The 26,492-nt window shown below is 39.8% G+C and overlaps 1 protein-coding gene across 2 annotated transcripts in view; it reads left to right on the forward strand.

Annotated features, from left to right (window-relative positions):
* The window catches only part of myo15aa (myosin XVAa), a 31,943-nt gene that overhangs the window by 5,106 nt on the left and 345 nt on the right, over positions 1-26,492 (forward strand). Inside the window, exons 5-64 of one of the 2 annotated variants that reach the window (XM_088317160.1) lie at positions 66-140; positions 964-1,054; positions 2,066-2,169; positions 2,269-2,332; positions 2,411-2,524; positions 2,628-2,789; positions 3,429-3,542; positions 5,121-5,179; positions 5,402-5,525; positions 5,648-5,743; positions 5,834-5,965; positions 6,042-6,167; positions 7,077-7,154; positions 7,294-7,451; positions 7,524-7,569; positions 7,641-7,765; positions 7,881-7,998; positions 8,094-8,269; positions 8,546-8,630; positions 8,756-8,809; positions 8,891-8,972; positions 9,075-9,211; positions 9,827-9,922; positions 10,012-10,247; positions 10,325-10,515; positions 10,627-10,699; positions 10,937-11,128; positions 11,218-11,333; positions 11,557-11,651; positions 13,097-13,223; positions 14,151-14,498; positions 14,706-14,770; positions 15,675-15,800; positions 15,901-15,955; positions 16,090-16,234; positions 16,310-16,403; positions 16,489-16,567; positions 16,692-16,807; positions 16,879-16,938; positions 17,742-17,817; positions 17,980-18,095; positions 18,237-18,355; positions 18,726-18,867; positions 18,957-19,068; positions 19,169-19,243; positions 19,818-20,020; positions 20,161-20,288; positions 20,371-20,434; positions 20,561-20,633; positions 20,709-20,782; positions 20,850-20,932; positions 21,013-21,143; positions 21,298-21,392; positions 21,458-21,535; positions 21,625-21,721; positions 21,822-21,982; positions 22,080-22,213; positions 23,132-23,265; positions 23,332-23,465; positions 26,334-26,474. In XM_088317160.1, coding sequence (XP_088173286.1) covers positions 66-140; positions 964-1,054; positions 2,066-2,169; positions 2,269-2,332; positions 2,411-2,524; positions 2,628-2,789; positions 3,429-3,542; positions 5,121-5,179; positions 5,402-5,525; positions 5,648-5,743; positions 5,834-5,965; positions 6,042-6,167; positions 7,077-7,154; positions 7,294-7,451; positions 7,524-7,569; positions 7,641-7,765; positions 7,881-7,998; positions 8,094-8,269; positions 8,546-8,630; positions 8,756-8,809; positions 8,891-8,972; positions 9,075-9,211; positions 9,827-9,922; positions 10,012-10,247; positions 10,325-10,515; positions 10,627-10,699; positions 10,937-11,128; positions 11,218-11,333; positions 11,557-11,651; positions 13,097-13,223; positions 14,151-14,498; positions 14,706-14,770; positions 15,675-15,800; positions 15,901-15,955; positions 16,090-16,234; positions 16,310-16,403; positions 16,489-16,567; positions 16,692-16,807; positions 16,879-16,938; positions 17,742-17,817; positions 17,980-18,095; positions 18,237-18,355; positions 18,726-18,867; positions 18,957-19,068; positions 19,169-19,243; positions 19,818-20,020; positions 20,161-20,288; positions 20,371-20,434; positions 20,561-20,633; positions 20,709-20,782; positions 20,850-20,932; positions 21,013-21,143; positions 21,298-21,392; positions 21,458-21,535; positions 21,625-21,721; positions 21,822-21,982; positions 22,080-22,213; positions 23,132-23,265; positions 23,332-23,465; positions 26,334-26,474 — 6,904 coding nt within the window. Of the gene's footprint in view, positions 1-65; positions 141-963; positions 1,055-2,065; positions 2,170-2,268; positions 2,333-2,410; positions 2,525-2,627; positions 2,790-3,428; positions 3,547-3,783; positions 3,810-5,120; positions 5,180-5,401; positions 5,526-5,647; positions 5,744-5,833; positions 5,966-6,041; positions 6,168-7,076; positions 7,155-7,293; positions 7,452-7,523; positions 7,570-7,640; positions 7,766-7,880; positions 7,999-8,093; positions 8,270-8,545; positions 8,631-8,755; positions 8,810-8,890; positions 8,973-9,074; positions 9,212-9,826; positions 9,923-10,011; positions 10,248-10,324; positions 10,516-10,626; positions 10,700-10,936; positions 11,129-11,217; positions 11,334-11,556; positions 11,652-13,096; positions 13,224-14,150; positions 14,499-14,705; positions 14,771-15,674; positions 15,801-15,900; positions 15,956-16,089; positions 16,235-16,309; positions 16,404-16,488; positions 16,568-16,691; positions 16,808-16,878; positions 16,939-17,741; positions 17,818-17,979; positions 18,096-18,236; positions 18,356-18,725; positions 18,868-18,956; positions 19,069-19,168; positions 19,244-19,817; positions 20,021-20,160; positions 20,289-20,370; positions 20,435-20,560; positions 20,634-20,708; positions 20,783-20,849; positions 20,933-21,012; positions 21,144-21,297; positions 21,393-21,457; positions 21,536-21,624; positions 21,722-21,821; positions 21,983-22,079; positions 22,214-23,131; positions 23,266-23,331; positions 23,466-26,333; positions 26,475-26,492 lie in introns of both variants that reach the window. The other variant, XM_088317161.1, reaches the window with a different exon arrangement.

Below are 26,492 nucleotides of genomic sequence, written 5' to 3' on the forward strand. Positions count from 1 at the left end.
TGTTTTTGAATTAGTTCATTCAATAAGTTATTGCGTCCTCTTGACAAAGTGTCTTTCCTCCTCAGACATTTGTTTGCTATAGCAAATGCTGCTTATTGCAAAATGATGGATGCCAAACATAATCAGGTCATAATTATCAGGTAAGAGACTCTCCTTTGACTCTACACTCATATCAAACGCAAACTTAAAAAAATAAACTCAAAATGGCGGGCTTCCTGTTAGGTGTAGCATGTTGCTCCAAAATACTTTTTTTAGTAGGTCTTGGGCAGTTAAATATGCCTCCCAATTTTCATAGCTCGGGTTGAAACATACAATCAGGGGTGCTTTAAATTTATAAAGGGCAATATTGAGCTACTTTTAAGAAACTGCACAATAAAATACATATCTTTTTGGCAGGTGTGTACAAAGTTTTTGCCTAGATTTAGACCGTCAAAGGGTGCGTCATTTTTCTTTGCAAATGGTGCATCGCCACAGCAACGTGTGACAATCTTAAACATGATTTGATACAGCATCCAAAGTTCTGTAGGAGGAGAGCGTTTCAATATGATTGCTGTAAAACGCCAAAAATGGTGCAAAATTCCAAAATAAAAGCAAAATGGCGGCCGCCCTCTTAGCCTATGGCTCCAGAAGGCTTTTTTGTAGGTGGTGGGCTGTTACAGCTTTACTGCAATTTGTTAGAAAATTCTTTATTCATTAAAAATATATATTTTATCTACCTATGCCATTAATTTATAATGACTGGCAAAACAATGAAACGCTCTTCCACTAGATTGCAGAAGGAACAATGAACCCGGTATCCACGATTGCCATTTATATACCAGAACAAGTTGTGACTTCCTGCGAGTATACAAGCTTTGTGTTCAATACACAGTCCCAGAATTCACACCGAGTCTGTAAATCTGCGAAGTAAATTGAGACAAACAGTGCTGAGCATGGCACTTACTGCTTTTATTGTTTTTCCAGTGGGGAGAGCGGCTCTGGGAAGACAGAGGCCACCAAACTTGTCCTTCGCTACCTTGTAGCTTTACATCGCACTTGTAATCTTGCCCAACAGGTATGCATGCATACTGTGACTCATACACATGCATACACTCACACACACAAACATACATAAAACCTAATTTGAATGTTGACTAATTTCCTTGTGTGTGTTTTTTTCACTCTGTGCACAGATTGAGGTAGTATAAGCTTCCATGCATGATTTGTTCTGTTTATTATCATAACCATATTCACATATGCCATTATCATCACCCTTGCTGTGTTTTGCTGTGGTGTGTAACATCATGCATTGACGCAGAGACATCTTGTGCTCATATTTCAAGTTATTTCCATCCATTAACTATAATTATTGGAACAGCTTTAGTTAAAACATTGCTTCTCAAATAGTGGGGCGGGCCACCCTGGAAGGGGGGCGGGGTGCACGTTGTTGAGGGGGGCGCGTGTCCCCCGCTGTACTACTATAAAGTGTAATTGCTCATCCACTCCAGTAGAAGTCATTGTAGCCATTAATCTTGGCTTCCTCATTTTGATAGAAAAAAACAACAAAAAAAACGCACAACTTTTTTCTTTATTCATTTTTGTTTTGTAGGGCAAGTGTTTTTTATATTGTGCTCCTGAGTTAATGTTGCTGAAGTCAATTTGAATTTGTTATTATTTATTGCTTTTGTTTATTTTTATTTTCAGCAGCAAATGGTGCAATAAGTCTGTCAAACATGTTTATAGCTTAAAAAAAGTATATATTTTTTTATTTCAGGCAAATTGATGCACTTAAAATATTTTCTTTTACAGACTATAAACAATGTTGATAAGAATATTCTTGTAAATTGAACTATATCTCTTTTTTTGTTTATGGGATGTTATTACAATGTTATGCAACGATGCACTTATAACTATTATTGACAAATGCTATTATTTATAGTTGTGGCGGAGTGGGTGGTGGGGTGTTTTCTTCTTGCTGGGGGGGCGTAACAGAAAATAATTGAGAAGCTCTGAGTTCAACAATGGTGATAAAATACTTCATTTTAGCATCTTTCTTCATTGAGCTGTGTGTTTGAATGGCTGCTAGATACTTGAGGCTGCTCCTCTGCTTGAGTCGTTTGGAAATGCCAAAACTGTACGGAATGACAACTCCAGTCGCTTTGGGAAACACATGGAAGTCTTTATGGAGGAGTGAGTATAACACTTCTACAAATGTATTTGGTTTCAGACCCCGGCAGTTCTCTTTTGATACATTATAACTCTTCTTTTCCTAAATTCTTCTGCCAGTAGTGGTGAGATCGGTGGTGCCATAACTTCTCAATATCTTCTGGAAAAGTCTCGCATCGTCTTTCAGGTAATGCATGCTGACATAGACCATCAGATGACTTCCTCAAATACCGTGTTGAAGAAGGTGTGTTTGTTTCCTTTCCAGGCCAAAGATGAAAGAAACTATCATATCTTCTATGAGATGCTGGCAGGTCTTCCTTCTGAGCAGAAGCAGACTTTCTATCTGCAGGAGCCTGAGACTTACTATTACCTCAATCAGGTGAGCGGCACTTTGCTGCTTGTTCAGGTTTCTTTCAGATTTTTAGAGAGCTAAATGTACAGTATACTGTGCATCATTATGTGCTCTCTTGTTTCCCACTCAGGGTGGCGATTGTGGGATTACAGGAAAAGATGATGGCGAGGACTTCCAGTGTCTGCTTGCTGCCATGGAGATCCTCCACTTCACCCCAGACGACCAGTCGGCCATTTTCAGAGTTTTGTCTTCCATATTGCACCTGGGCAACGTCTACTTTGAGAAATGTCAGGTGATGTTTCCATCCAGTTTTTCATGCAACTTGATAATTATGACGTGATGCTGACAGCTTGAAGCCAAAGTTTTGCAACATGAAAAATGTGACAAATTGGCCAGAGATGCTAATTATTCAATGGATTTATGTGTGCAAATCACTGCAGATGTTTTCTGCGTGTCACAATTTGCCTGTAACTAATTTTGCTTTGACCAGCCAATCAGTGGTGTGGGCCATTGAGGATGAATTTGATTTAATCTGATTGATGAAATAAACAGTTCCATATTGAATGAAGTTTAGATTACATCAGTAATCAGTACTATTCTTGACGGAGCGGCAAATAGATGCTGAAATCTGATTGGACAGAAACAAATTCAACATTCACTTCGCAGCAACGTGAGTAAATTAACACAAATTTATGGAATAAATATAATAATTTACATTGTAAATGTAGGTCTGTGCTTGTGATAGCGATTACGCAAGCAAAGAAGGTCTTGCTGGCCCTAACAGCTTACCACTAGGTTAACCAATGTGGTATAGAACAGCTCTCCACTATGTTCCAAGCACAATAATAAATATATTTTTCAATTAATATTTGCCTGAGTGTTGCAAACTGTACAGGATTTCTAAAAAATGTGCCCCTCTCCTGCACTTCAGACTGACGGCCAGGAGGTGGCGACAGTGGTGAGCGCTCAAGAGATCAGGGTGGTAGCAGAACTCTTGCAGATCTCTCCAGAAGGCCTACAGAAAGCCATCACTTATAAAGTCATGGTCAGTTTTCAGACATCCATTTTTGTATTTTCACAATTTTTATGGAAGTTAATGTGCATGATGTTTTCATTTTTACCGCATACCTACAACTATAATGTCAACTGGTTTGAGTGGTTCTTATGTTGTATTGTCGGTTCATTACCTATGTATTAAAATTGGGCTCTGTGTAAACCTCACAGGAAGTTCTTATTTACATCATTATATTGAGATATCTGCGATTGGCTGAAGATAGCTGAGATAGGCTCCAGCTCGCCCTTGCGAGGAGAAGCGGTTCAGATGATGGATGGATATATTGAAATGTCATACTACATTTACATTTCAGACTTTCTTAGATAAAAACCTGAAAAACAGTCATGGTGGCTTTGTAGCTAGGATTCATTCCTCCTGTTATGCAACGCTGGTTTCTGCAGTCCATAATACATATTCCTACATTGGAAGGAATTGGACGTTTTGTTATTGTCCGATGAAACCAGGATTGTACTGTTTTGTTGTACTGGCCTTAATTCCATAAGGTGTAATTGCTGAAAACACAACACTGCGGATTATAAATAGAACACCATACAGACAGTGAAGCCTGGATGTCGACAGCGCCATGCTTTGCGGCAGTTTTTTTTCAGTTGGAACTGGGGCCCAAGTCAAGGTGGAGGGAATTTTGTACAGTTCCAAATATCAGGCAGTATTAGCACAAAACCTTCAGGCTGCTGCTAGAATGAAAAATGTTGGGGGAAAAAATTACTAGAACATCAGAACTTATAGCTTCCACCAGGGGCACTTTAAATGCAGGTGTGTTCCTCCTTCCATTTTACATGAGTTTGAATGTGACTGGTTAAACCGAACATAGCCACATCCCAGTTCTATGGGGGGGTGCACACCTGTGCAACCACATTATTTCATTTGTGTAATTTTACATCCCCTTGGAGAAATTAGTTGCGCAGGTGTAAAGTATGTAAATGTTATTCATTCATTAATTCTCTGACCTTGTCTTCCTCTTGTAACTTGAATCACCGTGTACAACAGAACTGTTGCATATTAGCTAGTGTACTTGCTCATTATGTAACCACAGTTAGAGCTCGGCATTACCATTGATTAGGCAGGCCTATCGCTGACACGAGATCTACTACTACGACTACTACTACAACAACCCACTGTAGTAATATTAAGTGTGGTTTGTTTACAGTAATACTTCATTGGCTATTGGAAATCATGGCAGAGCTGACTTGGAGCCTATGCCCAGACCATAACTTTGGGCAAAAGGCTGTAAGCTGGACTGGTTGCAAGCCAATCACGGGTCACATACAGACAAACAACAATTCACACTGACTCCCAGGGGACATTGTAGTGAAAATCAGTAAAACAGCTGACTGGCTTGATGGGACCAGGTTTTTTATTTTGGAGTATTATTTGATGTAATCTCTAAAAAGAAAATTGTGTCATTCTAATATTGGATTATGGGATAAGTTCCTTACCTTAATGCGGATATTGCTCAACCTGCTCCATCCTTTTCATTACACCCGGTGGATGTCTCTTTATAGTTTACTGTACTCTGAATAAATTACTTTTGTTCTTCTGTTTTCACAGGAGACGATGAGAGACAAGATTTATACCCCGCTGACTGTGGAAAGCGCTGTAGATGCCAGGTGTGACTTAATCATATATTCAATGTGCTTTTTGTCAATTGTTATGATAGCCCCTCACGTAACCATGAATGGCCAAAAACAGCAATAAGACTGATACTTTACATTTAGTTTACAACAGACTCGTGTAATTCATTTAAACACTACAAGTCGTACCAGTCTAGTTGGTTGTCTAAAATTGTCATTTTGTGTTTATCTCTTTGATGACTCCGTTTTGTCTTCTAGAGATGCTGTTGCCAAGATCTTGTACTCGCTGCTCTTTCATTGGTTAACAGGGAGGGTCAACACTCAGGTGTATCCTCGCCAACACACTCTCTCCATCTCCATCCTGGACATTTATGGATTTGAGGTACACTACTGTAATCTTTTCACGTGACTTCTGGTATCTTCTTCTTCCAAAAGCTGACATTTTAGACGACGAGGCATGAATGATCATCTATGTGACTATCCCCTTGTGTGTGCTAACAACAGGATCTGGCATACAACAGCTTTGAGCAGTTGTGCATTAATTACGCCAACGAGTACCTGCAGTTTTTCTTTAATAAGATCATTTTCAGGGAAGAGCAGGTTAGTCACTTGCACACGTCAATAAACTGGAATAAAGAGAAGTATTCATCCAATAATGTAGCACAAAGAATTTATTTGATTCTCATGCAGGAGGAGTACAGCAGGGAACAAATTCCTTGGCAGGATATTCCATTTAATGACAACCAAGCCTGCATTGACCTCATCGCCGCTAAGCCTCATGGCATTCTGAGAATCCTGGATGACCAGAGCTGTTTCCCACAGGTGAGCAAGAGGAAGTATTTCTACGCATTTATACTGGATGCAAGAATTATAAGTCAAAATTTTGGCATGTCCATAGGCGACGGATCATACGTTTCTCCAAAAGTGTCACTATCACCATGGCAACAACTCATTGTATGTGAAGCCAAAGATGCCAATTCCTGAGTTCACCGTCAAGCATTTTGCTGGACGTGTCACCTATCAGGTACATTAAGCTGAATGGTTTCGCACTGTAGGTCGAGTGTTCTCTCTTGATAGACAAGTTGTTGTTTTCATCACTGGTGGGTGGTCGTAGCTGGACATAATATACAATGCGTTGGAGCGGTCTGACATCCATAAAGCTTCCATATGTGGTACTGAACGTCAGTCGGGGACAGAAAAACATACTACCAGGTTGCAATTTTGTAATCTAATGTCAATTGGTGAGCTACAGAGGGAATGATATACTTAAAAATATGCAAAGCTCAAGCGGTCTGATAACGATGATGGAATCACGTCTGTCTGAATGATACCTGAAACGAAATAGAAATAGATGGGTGCACTGACTTTTTTGGGATACCCGGTATATCAGGGATGGGCAAACTACGGCCCGGGGGCCACATGCGGCCCATTAGATGTTTTAATCCTCCTGCCGAACTTGAAAAAAAATGAAATGAATAAACATTGTTAATGTTTTATTTTCTAAATACTGTGGTTTTTCAAAGATTGTTGTAATGCTTTTGTTCACTTTCATCTAAAATTAAATGTTTTTTGTTTTTTTTTACTCCGACGAGGTGAGGTTACCAAAACACTCCATCCATCTGCTCCTGATCCGGCCCCTCTGTCAAATTTTAAAACTCATTGTGGCCCGCCAATCAAAATGTTTGCCCACCCCTGCTGTATATAACGCATCATTAGACTTTGCCCCCTTAATCACCTTTGAAAAGGCAAATTTTAGGATATTCTCGTATCGGACTTTTGTTAGTGCTGATGTGTAGAAATTAGTAGTCAGTGGCTGTAAAATTAGGTTTAATCCAATATGGATAAAGTAACTTGAATATTAATAGAGCAACCAAACACAGTATTGTCAAATGATGCAATGCTTTCCCCCTCCCCCCTCATGTTAATGTTGCAGGTTTACAAGTTCCTTGATAAAAACTATGATCAGGTCCGTCAAGATGTCCTGGACCTGTTCATCAAGAGCAGGAACAAGGTGAGAGATGCATCTTCAAAAGTTTTTAATTGTTAGTTAAATGCTCATTAAACTGAACATGAACCCGACTAGTTGTTTCTCGATTGTGTTCATGCAAAAAAATTATTCTCATCTTGTTTATGGTCAAACTGTGTTTTAGATGGTGTCGAACCTCTTCCTGGCTCACGCAGAGGTCTTGGGTCAGCAAAGAGGAGGTCATGTGAAGAAAAGCAGCACAGTCTCCAGGAAATATCAATCGTCCACCGTCAGCAGCAAGTTCCAACAGTCCCTGCTGGAGCTGGTGGATAAGATGGAGAGGTGAAATTCACTGATACGCACATGAAAAAAGCTTCAAGATTTCTAATCTATGTTACTTTTGTTCTATTTTAGTTGCAACCCTTTTTTCGTCCGCTGCATAAAACCAAATAACATGAAGGTAGAGTTTAAAAACATCCTCCTGATGTTCCCACAAACGCAGTCAGTGTTGACATTTGCACGCGTGTTCAGAACGCAGGTGTGTTTGAAGGCGACCTGGTCAAAGCTCAGCTGCGACACTCGGGCATCATGGAGACGATCAGGATCCGTAAAGAAGGATATCCTATCAGGATGACGTTTTCTGTCTTCGTGTTGAGGTGAAACATTTTTTTTCTGATGAGGCCTTTATCTAAAAAATATCCATCGATATTTTTAACCTGAAAATTCATCCGAGCTCAGTTTGAATAGCACTGAGGTGTGTTTGTCTGATAGATATAAGTCCCTGGTGGGAATTCAGCAGCTTCCATCCGCTGATGGAGACATCTGTGTGCAGCTGCTCAGTAAACTGTGTCCTCTCACACCGGGAGACTACCATGTCGGTGTCACAAAGGTTTGCTCCTCCCTCGGGTCGAATTTGTTTTTTTTTTAAATATTCAACTGATCACTCATATTCATCACATGGTAATTTTGTTGTGCTTGTTGCAGTTATTTGTGAAGGAGGCCATCTACCAGCTGTTGGAGTGCAAACGGGAGCGTTGTCGCCAGCTCGCTGCGCTCACGCTGCAACGTTACACTCGCATGTACTTTGCCCGGAAACGCTACGTGAACCTCCGCAACATGATCATCAGGCTGCAGGCGCATTGCAGAGGATTTCTTACTAGGTGGGCCACAAAGCACTCATCTCAAAACGATTTGAGGGTTGTGGGAACAATGTTTAGTACATGCGCATGACATCTGCTGTAGTCCCACTCGTATTGCCGCTTTTGAAGTAAAGTAATCACATTTAGGCAGTCACAATTGCAGCATCCTCCTACATCCTCAGGCTTCCTCCCACATTACAAAAGTATGCATGTGTGAATGAGGGGAGAGAAAATTAATATATGGATAATAATTATGACAGTTTCAGATTCATGATTTTGCTCTGATCTATCTTTTAGAAGGCATTATGTGAAAATGAGGGACAGCCTGGTTCGATTCCGGTCCCTCGTCCACTTTTACATCAGCCGGAAACGATATGTCAAGGTACACCAGCGCAATATCAACCACAGGCAATAAAGAAAAAAAAACATCCCCAATCTGTTGCTCTTCTTTTTGCATCTTAATATCTTCCACTTGACATGTTTATGATTGTCGCTGTCTGCCTGCAGATGAAGTTGATGGCCCATCGGAAAGCTGAGGAAGAGAGGAAGAAGAGAGAAATGGTAATACCAAGCTGGCATGCGTCTACACTCTGACTTTTTTTTTTTTTATTCCATTGTCGATCAAAATAACTCTTATAACAGGAGCTGATGAAAAGAGAGGTGGTAAATGTTACACACTTGGTGATCCCTGCGGAGCTTGGTACTCTTCTGCAAGCGGCAGGAGGTTTGTATGCTGTCTGTTGCGATCGCTGACCATCCAACACGTACGGTATACGGGAGTGCTTGGTGACTGATTACTAACCCTGCCACTTTTTCTCTTTGCCAGCCAGGCGAGAGTTGCACTCCGACTGCTTGGCTCTGCTTCAGGCTCCTCATATCCAAGAGTCCTCTTCCAGTCAACTCACGCTGCCTCTGGACATCAACGACTACTCCTTCCATCGTTACGTGCTCAGCTACTTCAGAGTAAGATACGCCAAAATAATGTTCTGACTAATTTCAATCAGTTCATCATTTATTAATGGCTTGGGTTTGGATTAGAACCAAAATGTTCATCTGTCATAGATGTCTTCCTGCATTTGCCAGAATTCCTTCATCAACATCAAAGCATGAGCGTCAATGAATCTGCGCTGAAATTTAATGAGTTTTTGGTTGGCAACGCTCTCCCTTCAAAGTGTGAATATTTGTTGCTCCATCAGAAACAAACAGCAATGAAAACAGAGCCTCTTTGAGGTTTATCATTACATAACTACGCATGTGTGCAGTATAAGTCAAGATGCGATAAAATACGTACTAAAATGTTGAAGCTGCTAAAAATATTTTAATAACTCCAAACCAGTATCGTTGGGCTTTCATATAATAAATAAAGCCGCAAAGTACTTAGTATAAAATTTGCACAAACAGAATGATATATAGCTGAGCATCTAACTGCATTGAAATAATGGCATGATTTAATCCTATTTGTCCTTGAGAGTTCAAATAGTTACAAATTCCATGTTTTTGTCCGCAGCTACATTTTTTTACGTTGACCCCCCCACATTAAAAAATGTCAATCCCCCAATCCATTCATCCTTTTGCTAGGAACCCAAGTTTGGGATGTTGAGGGCACCCCGGGAGGCCCCTCTAACATGCATAGAAGAAGACCTGAAAACAGAAGCTCTGCAGCTTTTCAACATGGTAGGTGGACCTTTGTCATGTCCTTTTTTTTTTTTTTTTTTTTGCAGTCCAAATCTTTTTTTTTTTTCATTTACGTATTCGTCATTTAGGTGTTACGATTCATGGGCGACCCTCACCTGAACGGAGCGCAAGAGAACATGTTTGGCAATTACATCATCCAAAGAGGTCTCTCGTCTCCCGGGTTACGGGATGAGATCTTGTCTCAGGTGGTCAACCAGGTGTGGAGAAATGTCAACGCTGACAACGCGGAGAGAGGCTGGCTTCTGTTGCTTGCATGTGTCTGCAGCTTCGCTCCGTCACCGCAGATGGACAAATATCTACTCAAGTAAAAGCGCTGATGAAATGAATACGCTTGCCATGAATCATAATTCATAATATTTAATATGGAACGTTCCTCTTTAGATTTGTTTCTGACCATGCTGCCACTAGTTGCCAAGCATTGCTCCAACATAGACTCATCCAATCCAGTCAAAAGATACAGCAGAGTTCAGGCCCCGCCCCCGAGACCTCACGAACCTATCCGCTGTCGCTGCTGGAGTGGACGGCCAACAGGAAGAAAGCTAACATGGTGTTACACGTGCATTGTTTTGATGGTAAGAAGAACATCATGTGGGTTGATGATGAGCTGACGGCATAGTCGTATTTAATTGGTTACCTTTGATTTAAATCACGAAACTGCCCAAGTGATGCTTCTCTTCATTTAGGATCGTCGTTCCTGTGTCCAGTTCACTCCTGGACCAGCGGTGAGGATTTAGCGGCAGACATCCTCCGTCACAGGTGCTCATTCGAAGTTGAATGTTTTAATGAGAGCCATTGTTGTAAATTGCCATCTAGTATAGTCACAAAAAGTGGCTTCCGCTCTATTAGGCGCAATGCTCCAAATAGACGATTGGTTGTACCACCAAGCAGTGCAGTTAGATTCATTCATTCAACTTTATTGTTAGACATCACCATGTTGCCTCCTCCCCGATAGATAGATTTTTGAGTTAATTGAGAATTTGTGTTGTCTTGTAGGGGTGTGTCGGACTGGTGGAGAGGGAGTTCTGTCCTGATGAAGGAGCAGGGCCAGTGGGTAGAATTAGCGGGTCATGACTATGTGATGGACCTGATTGCAGACCTGGAGCTTCCAAATGACTTCCCGAAGCAGAAGAGCTACTTCATCATCAGTACTGACAACCCCACTGGAGTCAGAGCTAATGCTAGCCTGTCAGTACAACCAGTGCAAACTCTAATACAGTATTAGCATCTTCAAAGTTTTTTTTTTTTTCCTACAAGCAAATGTTTCTTTCTACTAGAACACTATTTGGAAGTGGCTTTGATTCAGATGATGAACCTCCACCTTCCCTTCCCCTGGGCGGAGGCTGCAGACCAGCCTACAGTCTGTCTGACTCTGACGGTTACCACAGTCACGGTGCCCACACACATGCATCATTTCCAGACTGTTTCGGTTTGTTGAAGTCATGGCACGTTTGCTTTAAAATCTCGCTTTCTGTGAGGTTTCCAGAGATTAGATCAAATTAATTTTACATGAAAAACAGATACAGTATTAGCCATGCAGTACCTCGTGAAGTGGCCAGTGAGTGCCTCACAATGCAATGAAATGAAGCTGTGGTTTCTTTCTGCTTTATGTGCAGTGGAGTCCGATGCATTCAGTGACGGTCAGACTCAGAGAGGGATGGACCGCTACCTGGACAGCCTGTTTGATCCCGTGCTGTCTGACAGCAACATGGTAAGTGCACAGTTTATGGGAAAATACAAATCTTGAAATGTTGGTATACCTTTTTCTAGCACTCAACAATTTATTTGATGAAAAATCCTTTATTATAAGAAATTTAAAAAGTAAGTCAACGCACTTATAAAGTATGGATGGATAAATAACGTGAGCCTTAGCAGGAGTGTCACAGATCTTTGTATTTGTTGTACATGCCAGATTCGATTTTTAAAGTGATTATTACAGATGAACCCGGTTATTAGTGGATGAAGTTAAAAAAAACAATTGTGCACTTAAAATAGGTATATAAAATAAATTTTAGAACTTCACATTTTTATCCATTACAATTTTTGGTAGCACTTTATAAGTACACACTAATACGCATTAGCTAAGCATGTGTAAATACTGACGCCAACATTTATATAGCATCCTTCTGACCTGAATAATAATTTATTAAATATAGTTTGTCAGTTTTTTCATCAGTTTTTTTGCAAAGTACCACCAGAATCTTTCTTTTTCTGATATTCAACTACAGTACAGTATGCAGTTGCACACTGAATGATTTAGCAACTTTTAATGTGATGTGAATCTCAGAATTACCTTTGTTGTGTTGATGCCATTTATCTAAATGACAAATGAAAACACTTTGAATTATATCATATATAATAAGGTATTTACCGACTAAATGAAAATGATTATTCAAGTCAGAAACATGTTTCATAAATGATGACTTCAGTATTTACAAATGCTTAGCTAATCTTCTTAGTCTGTACTTTTAAAGTGTTACAGATTTTTTTCATTGTACACATTTAAATAATACTTTTTTAAAATAAGTAATTTATTCTCAATCAACAAATTGATTTTAATTAGATTAGAAGCAAAAAGCTATCTTTTAAAAATATTTTCTAATTTTAATAAATGTATACACTTTGGGGAAACCATTGCTAAACTATTGTAACTAAATAAATATGCCAGTCTTGACAGGGTTAATGCCCCATGTCCATGCCATTTTATTTGCCCACTCATTATTTTGATAGTGTGATATTTATTAATTTATATATAATATTTTTTAAATATAATTTATTAAATTTTTTTATTTAATAATTTAATTTAATTATTTAATTTTTCTTGATTTTATTTATTTATTTATTTATTTATTTATTTTTTGATACATCTTTTACATTGGATGCCTTTAGGTTGTGCAGGTGTCCCTAATATTATGGCTGCTGGTGGATGTGCATCACAGTACAGTATTCATTTTGCAATGATGTCTTGATATTTGTTGGTGCATCTCTTCCAGTGTTTACGGTACTTCCATGGGCGTTTTAGTCCCCCCATCCTCCTCCGGGTAGTACAGGATAGTCGCCTCTTGAGCACCTGTTCATTTACTCTCTACTAAACTGACCTTTTTGTGCACTCTTCATGTCTCATAATGTGTACTTCTTCTTCCGTCTGTTTTTCAGGACATGGAAAAGGCTGGAAGTTTGGCAGCAAGAATGAAGGGAGGCGGCGGTATTGGCATCTCCGGAGGAGAGGGGGAGAGTAATCCGGTCCCTAGTAGGCCATTTCCACCTGGAATACACCCTGGAGGTAAACATTTGAAAAATGTACTTTCAACTTGATATTTTCTGTCGGATTATTGTTTATACTGTATCTATACATGCTGTGTGTTCAACTTCATGTTTTTACATAATCAACTGATATCTAAATTTTACTAGCCTTCTGTTTTGAAATCCGTTCCAGTTGCATAAATGTTTGCGGCTAAAATGCTTGGTCAGAGTTATGAATGGCACCATTTTAGATATATGGATATTAAGTACACTTCTAATTTTTCAATGGTACCTCAGCATTTAAGGTTATTTAGAATTGAATTAAATCTGCTTATTTCATGCACTGGGGAAAAATTGGCTTGTGTTTTTAACCTCGGACTATGTTAAAATACAGAAGTAATGATTGTCCTTGTGATATTTAATGAAGCTCAAAAAGGTTTTAATTGTACGTTTCAGTATGTTTAGCCACTGTAATGAGCACTGTTCCTCCTCATGGTTAATTCATTGACAACTATTCAGTGTAAGCACACATAGTCACCTGATCTCCTTCACTCTCATTCCTATTCCTGCTAAACGCTAATTTTGTTGCTGCCAATCTTTGAGTCTTTTAAATTCATCTGTATGTTTTTTTTGTAACTATTTCTATGGTATTTTTTTTTCCTCTATGTGACTTCTCAGTTTCCCATACTACTAGTCTGATAAACTAAAAAATAATATTTATAATCAAAATGTTTCTGTTTAAACAGTATGTAATATGTATTGCAAATGTTGCACATTCTTTTGAGAATATGATGAATGAGTGTGTTGGAGGAAGAATTCCTTCTGATGCTGCCAAAAATGCGTAACCTTTCTGTGGTTGACCATTATTTTATACTGTATCTCTTTTCCTTTCCCAAATGACCTTACCATATTCACCTAAAAACACAAACATTTCCTAATTCTTACTTGTTCCTTGCTGCTCCTCAAGCTGTGCCAGTGCTCCCAGTAGCAGGAGGTATGATGCCACCTATCCCGACCATGCCCATCCCCTCTCACCACCACCACCACCAACACCAGCAGCAGCAGCCACAACGATACCACCAATACAACCGACCCCAACCCCCACCCCATCAACCGACTTCGTCCACTTCCACGCATGTAACCCCCAGTCAGACTTCCACTCATGCCCCATCTGATGCCCCTTCAACGCCGCCCCGTGTTTCTCCTGGTCCTGTGAGTGCTACTGATGTAGCATCACATGGCACCGGTGTCGCATGTTTGCCGTTGCCCCCACTTCCACCCATGCCTGTAATTCCAGGCTTGCCTGTTTCGACAGGTGCGTCAGATCCAATAATGGAGTGTTTTTTAGCATGTGTGGCCTTAGGGCATGATGAAGTAAGTTGCGTCAAACAGATAATGTGTGATGTAAAGTCCTTCTATGATGCGTGCTGCGTTTTTTCATTTTTTTTATTTTATTTTGTGCAGTGCTTAGTTTGTTTCCCTTGTACTGGAACATGAAGTATTTTATGTGATTGTCCTTCAGGAACGGAGCAGGCCGTACTGACTCAACAGCAGCAAGCCATTATCAACCAGCAAGCCATCATTCTGGTACAGTGACTATTTACGGTACAATATAATGGAAACATTCATTGTGGTCAGTACACATTTGAACACATTAAAACTGGAACCCGCTCCTGCTTAGCTCATTCTGAATTTTAAATGATCATTTGCGTTTTGTCTGCTCGTGTTTTGACTATTGAAAATTCACTTCATCTTGCTCAACAAAGCTTCTCAACAAACCTTCTCAAAACCATCTCAAATTAGTTAAAAATTCTGCTGCCCGGCTGTTTTCTTGATCAGTACTTCTCAAATGAGCGTACGCGTACCCCCCCTAGGGGTAGTTGAAGGAACTTCAGGGGAATGTGAGATTTTAAATAAAACAAACAAACATGCAAAAATCCTTTCAAAATAATTGTTGAATAAATTAAATGTTTCATGGAAATATAAGGACATGAAACACATTTTATTTTCAGTTGGTTATTCATTTTGATTATTTTAAAAACCCACATTCTCATCCAAACGAGAATGGTTCAACCCAACTTATCATGTGCCATTTCTCGTTACTTGAAGATGCAAACAATGGAGTCTTTCGAACATAAAGGAGGCACAAGTGCAAAAGAAGGCCAAACCAGAGTTTTTTTTGTTTTTTTTAAACAAATTTGTTTAGGCATCCATTCCAGTATTGATGGATTATTCTTATTATTTCGATTCATTTTTCTGTTGTCTCTCTCTATGATAAGTGCTAAACAAATAAATTGTACTCAGTACCACGCTAATTATGTAAAATCTTGTGATCAACTATTATTTTGAATGGGATAATTGAATCTACCTAAATTATCTCAAGCCCTGTTTCCATGTCAGGCATTCATATATTCCATGTGTGCAAGTAACGCCTTACATGAAGACTAGGTCAATATTTGGACCTCTCTGATCCTCTTTGTGTGTTCTACAGGCCCAGCAGATGACCATGCAGGCCATTGCCATTCAACAGCAAATGATGTCCTCGTTCCCCGCCTCTCAGTCACCGCCACAACATTATTCCAAACATTCATCGCAACATTCTCGCACACCCAGTCCTGTAAGCAGACACGCACTGCCTACAGTATACGTTGCTGTTCTGCAAGCAAGCGAGTTGGACAAATGCATACCAATTTGTGTGTGCTTCTCAATCTCTGCAGGCTAAAGACCTTCAAGAAGATTCACCACCAAGGTCTAGCTCTCAGAGCAAAATGAGTACGTGCGGACGCGCAGAAATTTCAGATCTTTCCAGAATAGGATTATCTCTCAATTGACTGTTTGTTTTGATTTTCCACATATAGCATTTTGTGGAAATTTCAGCATGAGTTATTTAAATAATTAATTTCTAGGTCCAACACGTAGCCCTCCTTCAGACGATGTGGTCCGCGCCACTGTGAATAACACTGAACGCATAGAGCCCAGTCATGATATAAAAGACATCATCAAACAGCACCAGCCTGCAAGCAGGACTCCCTCTGGACCTTCCCTCAAACGGTAACATCCACACTTTCAGTGCACATGATCTTGTTGGTCAAATGATCCTAATGATATCTGGTTACATGTGTTCAGGAAAGATGATGGAAAGATGTTCATGAAGAAGCCAGACCCTCATGATGAAGCCATGGCGATCTTGAAAGACCAAATGGCCAATCCACCTCAACCAGTACATTACACCCGCACACAGAACCATATTCAAAGTTGCAGACTGACATAAACTAAAGTTGTTGTTTTTTTTTTTTTCATCTCAGACTCAGAAGAAGTCTCAGTCTTTGCATCAAAAAGAGGGGAGAGGAGATAAAATAACCAAGCCTAATGAACCTCCTACAGGTCTATATATATATTTAAATCAATTTATAGCTATATATATCCCATTATATCTCTATTCAAATGTACCCTATCTATCTATGACTGATTAACTGGAATTTTCTGATTGATTTGCGTGTATGTCCAGTCTGCAGAGAGTTGCCAGTCGAAAATGAGATCATCCAGACTCAACTCCACAGCAGGACCAGCGATGAATATTACACTTACACTAACGTCCCCTGGAAACTTTACCTGAGGAAGGAGGTGCATTTCTAACGGTCACCGCTAAAATTTGCTTTTATACAATAATTTGTATTTTAATGTTCTTCTCCCAGGTGTTTTATCCTAAAGAGAACCTCAATGATCCATTGATGTTGGACCTGGTCTTCAGACAGGTTGATTTAAGTGTTTATTGTACAATTACATGACTTGCATGCATAGATTCAGTGGCGGGCCGTGCATTTCACACCTAGGGCTTCAGTGAAGTTCTACTTAGTCCGACTTGAGTAAATACCCCTCATATTACCATAGTTTATGACACCACGGATGGAAACATGATATACAGAAACACACGTACGCACTACCTAGTGAGTGTTGGATGACTTTGCTTCTCTTGAAAAGTCCATCTTGAAAATGGCCTCGCAAGTGTATCTGCAATTAAATCCACACTTTTCCCTCCATCGGCCATTGTGCTTTAAAAAAGCAAGAATAGATTTTAGATTTTCAAACGGTCACCAGTGTTGATTCCACATAGCACTGCCCCCTCAAAAGTGAGTTTCCAATCACAAGACGCGTTCACCTTCAACGTAAGGCCAGCGAGAAGGCCTTACTGTCATCAGTTGGTGATCTAATTGGCTATCGCAATTGTCTATCAACTTTAATAGCCCCCTTCACTCACACAGAACAGACGACCGTACGATTGAATCTGAAGGTCTCGGACGAATAGTGCGTGCTACTTACATTCTGAAATCTGCTTGGCAACATGAGCGAGCTGAATTCTGATTGGATAAAAATTCTAACCTAAACATACAACACGAGGATATAATATGACATCAATGTGAAGAATATGATCAGGATTTCTTGATTATGTTTGGCCAGCAGAGAAGGCTTTGACGGATTAAACTGATGAAACTGTTGAGCAAGTTTTTTTTTTCAAGGCAAGGATATTTCATTTATGATATTGCTCATTTTTCTGCAGGTAGTACATGACACATTCTCTGAGGCCTGCATTCGTATCACTCAAGAAGAAAGACAAAAGATGAAAACTCTCTTTGGTAAGTAACCCAACCAACCCATATGTTGATTTAGTGATAGTGATAGGACTTCACATACTTTCTGCACATTTGGACTAACATACTGTACTGGCAACCATATGACACTTTGGACTGATCGCTAGTCAGACCCATCCTGGACTAATAATTAAATATTTCTTACAGTGGAAAACCAGGTGGATCAGACTCCAGGTACTCACCTTGATGATGTGAAGAAAAGGGTGGTTGCCACGGCGAGAGACTCATGGGAGATCTACTTCTCTCGCCTTTTCCCAGCTTCTGTGAGCTCTTGGAATTTGTTAATGAAGTGCAACCACTGTGGCTTAAAATGTCGAAGATGAAATTATTATTGCATTCTTTTTCATCTGGGTTTATTTACTTGCAATCTACTCAGCTGTTTGTTATGTTGTCGTGCGTTGCAGGGCAGTGTGGGGACGGGAGTGCAGGTGTTATCTGTGTCACATAAAGGAATTAAGCTGCTTAAATTGGTGAGGAGCAGCTCCACTGCTCCAGACTACTTCAGAGTACTGAGGACATACAGGTGCATCTTAATTTGGGTTTTAAAACATTTCATCAAAATAATATATATATATATATATATATATATTTAAATGTGATGGAAATTATAATTTTGATTTCTGTTATTGGCAAACGTAGTCGGACATATGGTCATTACAGGAATTAACAGAATTTGGTTCCTGCTTTCCATTGTTGTGAAAATTCCCCATCAAATAATTTATTGATTGTAGATAGTGACCCAATATGTTTATCGATAGAATGCACCCATTATAAAAATCATTTCATTTAAAATTTACTGTACGATGATGTAATTGTGGAATAACACTCACCATCCCCAGGAAATAGAGTGTTACATTACAATATCCTTGGTTTGAATGTGACTTTCTGTGCAGCCACTCGGACATCCTGTTCGTGTCCGTGCCATCAAAAAACATGTTGGAGTTCAATCTCGTCAATGAGAAGCTGATCCTGTTTTCCGCCAGGGCCCAGCAGGTCAAAAGCATGATTGACTACTTCCTCACGGAGATTAAGAAGGTCAGAGAGCTTTTCTTTGAATGCATGTGCCTCTTAGACACTCACCTCTACTCCCAATAGTCACAACATAAGGAATGTGAATATGTCAGGATTCACAGTATGTGGTGGCAGTGAGGAACTGCGTCGATGAGGACAGGAGGCTGCTCAGCTTCCACAAAGGAGACATCATCAGACTACAACACATGGATGGCCTGGAGGCAGGTTAGACCCACACATTTGTAAAGCTTCTCTGCAAACCATTTTTATACAGTACACCGTGTGTTGTCTTGGTCTCTTTGACATGTCTCTTAATGTGTTGTAGGCAAAAGTTACGGCTGTATTGTGAAGAAAACGGTGATGCTACTGGAAGAACTCAAGAGAGACACCCCTGACTTTGGTGCGCTTGAAAGGGTTTTACCTTATTGTTGACTGCGTGGTGCATTTGTGTTGCATGTGTCTTTTTTTTTTTTTTTTACCTCTGCAATGGTGGGCCATGAATTTGGTACCTGGGCCTTCAGTGAGGAACTTAAAGGGGAAGTCAATCACCAACAATTTGTGATAAAATGTTCTATGATAACCTGTTTTATGAAGCTGAGCCATGATTGGTCGTTACCTGAGCCCTCAGCAACTGTGATGTCATTTTCAGTCGACAGGAGTGACAAAATGGCCGCCCCCTCAGACGGCTAAAAGTTGGTGGATTTTACTGCTCAACTCATATTCCGCAAAGGAAAGAATTAATCAGAATGCCACGTTTCGACATACATATTATTGTCAAGAAAATGTTTGAGTTTAATTCCCCTTTAACTCCCATTGCAATTATAGAAACAATACTTTCCAAAAATGTAAAATCACATCACACAATTATTTGTCTAATAACATGACGAAAAACATAAAACAATACATTCAAATATGTATTTTCTCTCTCTCTCTCTCTCTCTCTTTATCTAAATTGTTTTCATTTGTGTGCACAGGCTGGCGGTTTGGGGCAGTGTATGGGATGTTGGGATTGTTTGCCAGTGAACATGTTCGACCGGTGGCCGCTCCGGACTTCCTGCTTCTCCCAACCGAGAGGGCGGAACCTCGTGACAGACAAGGTCGTGTCGCTGCCTCGGCTGCTGTTGCCGTAGCGTTGGGCTCAGCGATCGCGGCCCAAGAGCTTGACCGAACGACAGAAGTATAAATGTGTTTAATCCTTGCACTGCACAATCAAAATGGACTATTCTTATTTTTTGTAACGACAACACTTTTGATTCAGATGTTGTGTTTATTGAGTACAAGAGTTTAAGAATCACTCAGTGCTGTTTTTGGTATCAGGTAGTGAAGGACACTTATGCGGAGACGAGCCCAGATGAGGAATATGATGAGATGTCGCAGTACGGCAACCAGTACCACATGATTGAGTTTGCCAAGAGGTACTTCAGGGAAGCACAAAGAAACAGGAAGTACGACACCTCATCAGGCCTTTTACAGTCAAACTCTGACACACATTTTGGAGTTAAATTTTTACATGTATTGTACCCACAGTTACCCAAAAGCCAAAAAGGGGCGAGTGGGAAGGGAACCAGCTGACATGATCAAATTCTCCAAGGTGCACTTTTTTTTTTTTTTTTATAATCCTGTGGATTCATTTTAGTCTGCAAATTCATTTAATGCACTTCAAGTTTATGTACAAATTTACAGGTATTTCCTACTTCCTGTTTGTTTATCTTTCCAGTCTCCGCTCCAGGAATCTCTGATTGACTTCTCAGACAGTGGAATGAACAGAGTGGCTGCTGACATCTCCTCAGGTGAACAAAGACTTACACCAGCAAGTTTGAGCAATCATCTTTGAATGTAATATTGTATGCAATGTTTACTGACAGCTGTAATGAAGTTCATGGGAGATCTGCCACTGAAAGGTCAGACTGACCAGGACCTTGTCACAATTATACTCAAGGTACAGTATTTAATGCAAACAATGTCATATATGCAGTATAATTTGGTCTTGCATGTGGTTGTTTTAGTTAAGTGCTGATCATGGCCTGATGAAAGATGAAGCATATTGCCAGGTGATGAAGCAAGTCACTGCCAACAACAGCTCCAAACCGTAAGACCCATGACACACACACACACAGGAATTATGGAGCTCTTGTTTTTCAGACTGTCTGCTTGTGTTTCATTGTGTAGAGGCAGTTGCCAGAGAGGATGGAGACTGTTGTACATCCTGACTGCCTTCCATCGCTGTTCACTGGTTATGAAGCCATTCCTCTTCAGCTTTCTACACAACGCCTGTGTCAGCATTGGACTACAGTACCAAGGTAGAGTGCTTGTCTCTACATCCAACCGTCCAACCATCCATTCATTCATTAATCGACTATGCATACCTCCATCCATCACACATCCACCCAACGTTCATTTTCAGCACCTCTTCTAAGCATACATTCATTCTCTGTGTTGTTTGTCTGTTGACAGGTATTGCCAAGGCATGTGAGCAGAATCTGAGGAAAACATTTCAGTACGGAGGACGTGTACAGTATCCCAACAGCATGGAACTAAAAGCAATGATGGTTAGTGTCAAGAGTCGCTATCCTTCCACAGTGTGTCTTTGTTATCACAGCATTGTGATGTGCAGGCAGGGCGGAGCTCCAAAAGACAGCTCTTCCTTCTACCAGGCGGGATGGAAAGGCACTTGAAAATCAAGACGTGTTCTGTGAGTGTATACTATGATATGTGGATTCAATGACAATTTCCCCATCACAAATATCTCTATATTATTTTGACTGTGATCATTTATGTCAGGTCGCTTTGGATGCAATTGAGGAGCTTTGTTATGAAATGGACCTACAGAGAGTGGAAGCTTTGGATGAATATGCCATCTTTTTGGTCACGGATGGAGGTAATAAGGATTGCTCTTGGTTCTGCGCAACTACCTCAAATGCACTGACTAGTCACAGGATTCGTATTGATTGATGAGTACTAAAGTGTGTTTTTTCTAGGTCAGAATGTTCGTCCCCTGATCAAGAGGGAATACATCTTGGATGTTGCTACAGAAGCCGAACCAGTGGATGCCAACTATAGTCTTTGGTTTCGAAGAGTCATATGGAGCCTTGCTTTGAAACTTGATAATGAACTTTATGTTACCGTGCTTTATAACCAGGTACAATCCTATAACTGAAAAATGCCAATTTTACGTTTCCTAAAATGGTGTCATAAAGTGCAATGGATAATAAAATATCCATCTGTGTCTACGCCAGGTGTTGCCAGATTATCTGAAGGCTCTGCTGAGTGTGGTTCCTCTGAGTAAGGCAAGTGAAGCACATCTGCAACAGCTTGCTAGACTGGCTGCTCTACAGCACCGTGCCAAAGACGCCGTCTCTCTGCCCACCATGTAAATACACAATCTACGCTATATTTCGTATTGTTTTTAGCAGCGAAATCCCTAAATAGTCCCTAATTTGAAATACGAACATGCACCTCTACAACACTAACATAATGAGGTCCACCAATAAAAAAAAAACAAAAAAAAACAGTTTTTTCAAGCAATGCTCACTTTTGGTTGACATAAAGTTTTCAAACTGTACTGCATCACACTGAGAACAGTTCCTAATATTCTGACCCTCTCACGTAGCTACACATGTAAGTAAAATTTTAAAAACACCTTTCAGTATGATGTAGTGCAGTACTACTCCTCTGCAAACGACAACCACAGTATTTCATATCATCAAAGGTCAACCAGTTCGGTACAATAAGTTTTTATTATTGTTTGTATACAACTGTGAATTATATTTTGTTGAATTGTATGGATGTTCCGAATGTTGTGGCTGTGCAATTAATTCACTTACGATTCACTTACGATTATAATTATTACACTCAAAATTGACAAAATTGGCATCATCATAAAAAATTATATACAGTATACTATTATATATGACATTGTTAAAAAAAGTACTCATTTTTATGTCTAATACTGTTGTGTAAATATTTAAGTTAAAAATTTGATCAACTTTATTAATTTAAATGTTACAACAGTTCTATGGCAACGTAAACTACGATGCACTGTTTCTTTATTCAAACCATTATAATGTATTCATTTGCACTTTTTAAAAAAATATATATTTTAAGATAAAATAAATTTGATTTATCTGAATATTGATTCCATTTATCATTTTTTTGTTCCCCAAAAATAACCATTTGAATGATCGTGATTTCAATTATTTTTTTTTTTCTTAATCGAGCAGCCCTAGTAATGTGCACTTTATATGATTATATGATTTACAGTAGCTTACATGTGTGCGTCTGTGTTCAGACATGAGTTGCAGGAGTGTGTCCCTCCAAAGTTCTACAGCAAACAGAATCCACAGCAGTGGCTCAACATGGCAACTCAACATATGCAACAGGTCCAGCCTCTAAACCCTCACCAGGCCCGCGCACAATTTCTTGGTAAGACAAAATGTCACAGCAGTTTTGGGGTAGATTTGCAGTGAGCCTTTATGTGACCTCCCCCAGGTCTGGTCAGTCCCTTCCCCATGTTCGGCTCTTCCTTCTTCTACATCCAGAGTTCCAGCTCGTCCTCCATCAAGGCTCCGTGTATTCTGGCCGTGAATCTTAATGGACTCCATTTTCTTAACAAAGACACTCACGTATGGCATGCGCGCACACACACACTCACACCTAAATACCACACAGTACACTTGTTTTTTTTTGTTTATTTTTTTTTACTCATTTAAACGTATTTCTTAAACAGCATAATTTGACGGAATGTATATGTCAGGATTTCTCACAATGTCCTCAAATATTTGAATAACGCAATTGGTCAACTAACATCAGTTGTTGCAGCTCCCTAATACAGAACCATGGTGTGGATTTGACTACTTACATGTAGCTACTTACATGGTCTTCCGTTACAATTTCATACATTTAAAACAAAGCATTTGGCTCCTTCTGTTGGATTCCTCCGTTATTCTTGGTTGACCATGTTAAAAGTGTTTTCTGGTCAACTACAACATAAGCACCGGAGTAACATTTTATTCTTATTTGTGGTTGTGAACTACAGTGGAGGTTAAAAATTCAACTCTAAAGTGTAGATCAACTAAAGTTTATTGAAAAAATATGCTTAAAAAAAAATCAAATTCAAACCGTCATTATGCGTCATCTTGCGTGAAATCTGAGTGACATCCACTCAGTGGGCAGGAAAAGCACTGTTGTCAAACTCGAGGCCCGTGGGCCACATCTTGTACTTTATGTCTTTTTTGTGGCCTGAGAATGATTGCCACAATTTATCTACTGTTATTTGTGTCTGCAACCTCAGCCCACCTTTTACATTCCTTAGTCCGGCTCAGTCTACGACATATAATAGGTTTGTTTCAAGCAAATTATCAGATGTTAACATTAACCCACAAAAACATGAATTCTGGCTGTCCTTTGCAGTTTCTGCAGTAACTCCAATAAGCTCTTTTCTCTTGATTGTCACTCATCATCCTTGCCTTTTAATGTGAATGACATCATCGATTGATGCCTTTGTTGATGTCGTGATGCTTTAGTGACAGTTCAATACAACATTAGCTAAGAGCAAGATTCATGGAGAATTTAAAAAGACACCTTTTGAGAGTGATCATCATGAATAATGTGGGTAATTACTGGTGTTGCTACATTGATAATTTCCTGGGCAATCTCACGAAAGATCTAGATGCCAACAGAACCCGCCTCCTGTCATGTCACCCATGGGAGAGAGAAGAAGTAAAAAACGAAATCAATGTCCAAGTTGCTGTCCTAGAGTATCTACAAGGAAAGAGAGTGCACGACATGAACCTAGCTCAGCTTTGGACAGAGCTCATTCCTCTTCGAGAGAAACTGAAGGCTTCGGAGGAAAAGGAGCAGCTTAGTGAAAACAATTTACATGCAAGTTGGAAGATCATCAATGACCTCAGACATCAGCTTCATGAAAGTCTGATAAAAGAGAGAGAGAGCGTCGGGACTGCAGAGAAGACCATTGCGGACCTGCAGGCTCAGAAGACCGAGCTCCAGTTTCAGGCGCACAAGATGAAAGGACAGCTGCTGACCTACGCCTTCAACCTTCTTTCCACCGAGCAGCAGGAGGAGATGGATACAACGGAGTTGGAAGAGAAGCTCCAAGCTGTACAAGCGTGCATGGATGTCTTTGACAAGCTGGGGGAGCTACCGAGCACCAGGAGGGCGGTCAGTCCTGGGACTGAGGAGAGTGACGGAGCCTCTGAACAAATCCTGCCATCTTCAAGTGGAACAAATCCTGCCATCATCAGTGGTCCTGACACACCCACCTCGGAGGACAAACGGGACCCTTCAATGGAAAGCACAAGGAGAAACCCCAGGAAGGGGGACTGGTTTATGCAATGCTTTCCTTTTTTCCAACGAGCTCAGAGGGACCATCAACCAAGTCAACAAAATTGAGCTAAACACAAAACAATAAAGGTCAACAACAAAATGATTCCTTCCTGAAATAAATTAACACTCATGTGAGGGGAATTCTGAGATACACACCGTTGATTTTCTCAATGGCAGTGGACGAAGATCACCCCATGACCTAGATCACAGGTTGCGCGAAGCTTTTCTTTTTTTTTTTTTTTAAAGCACTTTTAATTCACTAACAAAACTAACGTTATGCTTCCCGTCATTAACATTCACAAACAGGAAGGAAATTAGTATTCAGTAATGTATTTTACTTGAGGATACACAACATTGGCATCGGAAGGGGAGCATGATGAAGTAACCCCCCCAGCTGTTGTTAACAAGACTAAAGCGCTTGAAGGCACAATTCTTTTTTCTAACACTATTTTTGATGTATTTCATGCAAATGTTTGTCAATATTCACTTGATGTTCAGTTAAGCCCAAATACAGACATATGAGCAAATGTTTTACAATTTGCAGTTTTTCAAAATGCTAAATATTTTTCACAAGTAGCTGTCATACAGCTTTGAGACTTTAACTCAAAATATGACCATGCTTTGAATGTTTTTGGGCTACTATAAGTACTTTATATATCTGCATCTATATTATCTGGATAGGAATGGGTAATGAAACCAAGAGTAATTTAAAATATGTGGCCCAACACAGAACTCACGGAGGAAAATGTTGGCATGTATTTGAGCTTTCTTACAAAAATACAAAAAACAATATACTGTTTGTGTGTGCCTTTTGTAGGCATTTAGCTGAGTACTTTGAAATAAAGTTATTTAACTGGAGTCTGATATGTTACATTAATAGTAATAGACTAAAACAAAAAAAAATCAGTTTGATATAGTGCATTTTACAAAGCTGAACATGTACATTTTATGTACTGCAACCAAAACATTTTAGCCCCAAAATGGTCTGTTTAGGCTGATGCATTTTCTATCCTACCTCATAGTTTATTGCAATAATTCATTGGTAGCCTGGTTATTGTAAATATACATCATACACTATTTCACAATTGTCAGTTTGCTGTACATTTTAATACATGTGTACATTTCTTTACTTGTATTTATGTGATTAGGAGGCCATGGTGCATTTCCCTTTAAAAGAAGTCCAGTCAACTCGCACCCAGAGACCAACGTCAGGCTCAAGTTACCCATACGTTGAGATCATGATTGGAGACCTGCTCAACCAGCGCATCACACAGCTTCAGCTAGAGCAGGTGTGTGTTCGTGGATGA

This window comes from Idiotropiscis lumnitzeri, chromosome 15 (assembly GCF_059441095.1).
Source record: "Idiotropiscis lumnitzeri isolate Australia: NSW breed Sydney's pygmy pipehorse chromosome 15, RoL_Ilum_1.0, whole genome shotgun sequence".
NCBI lineage: Eukaryota > Metazoa > Chordata > Actinopteri > Syngnathiformes > Syngnathidae > Idiotropiscis > Idiotropiscis lumnitzeri.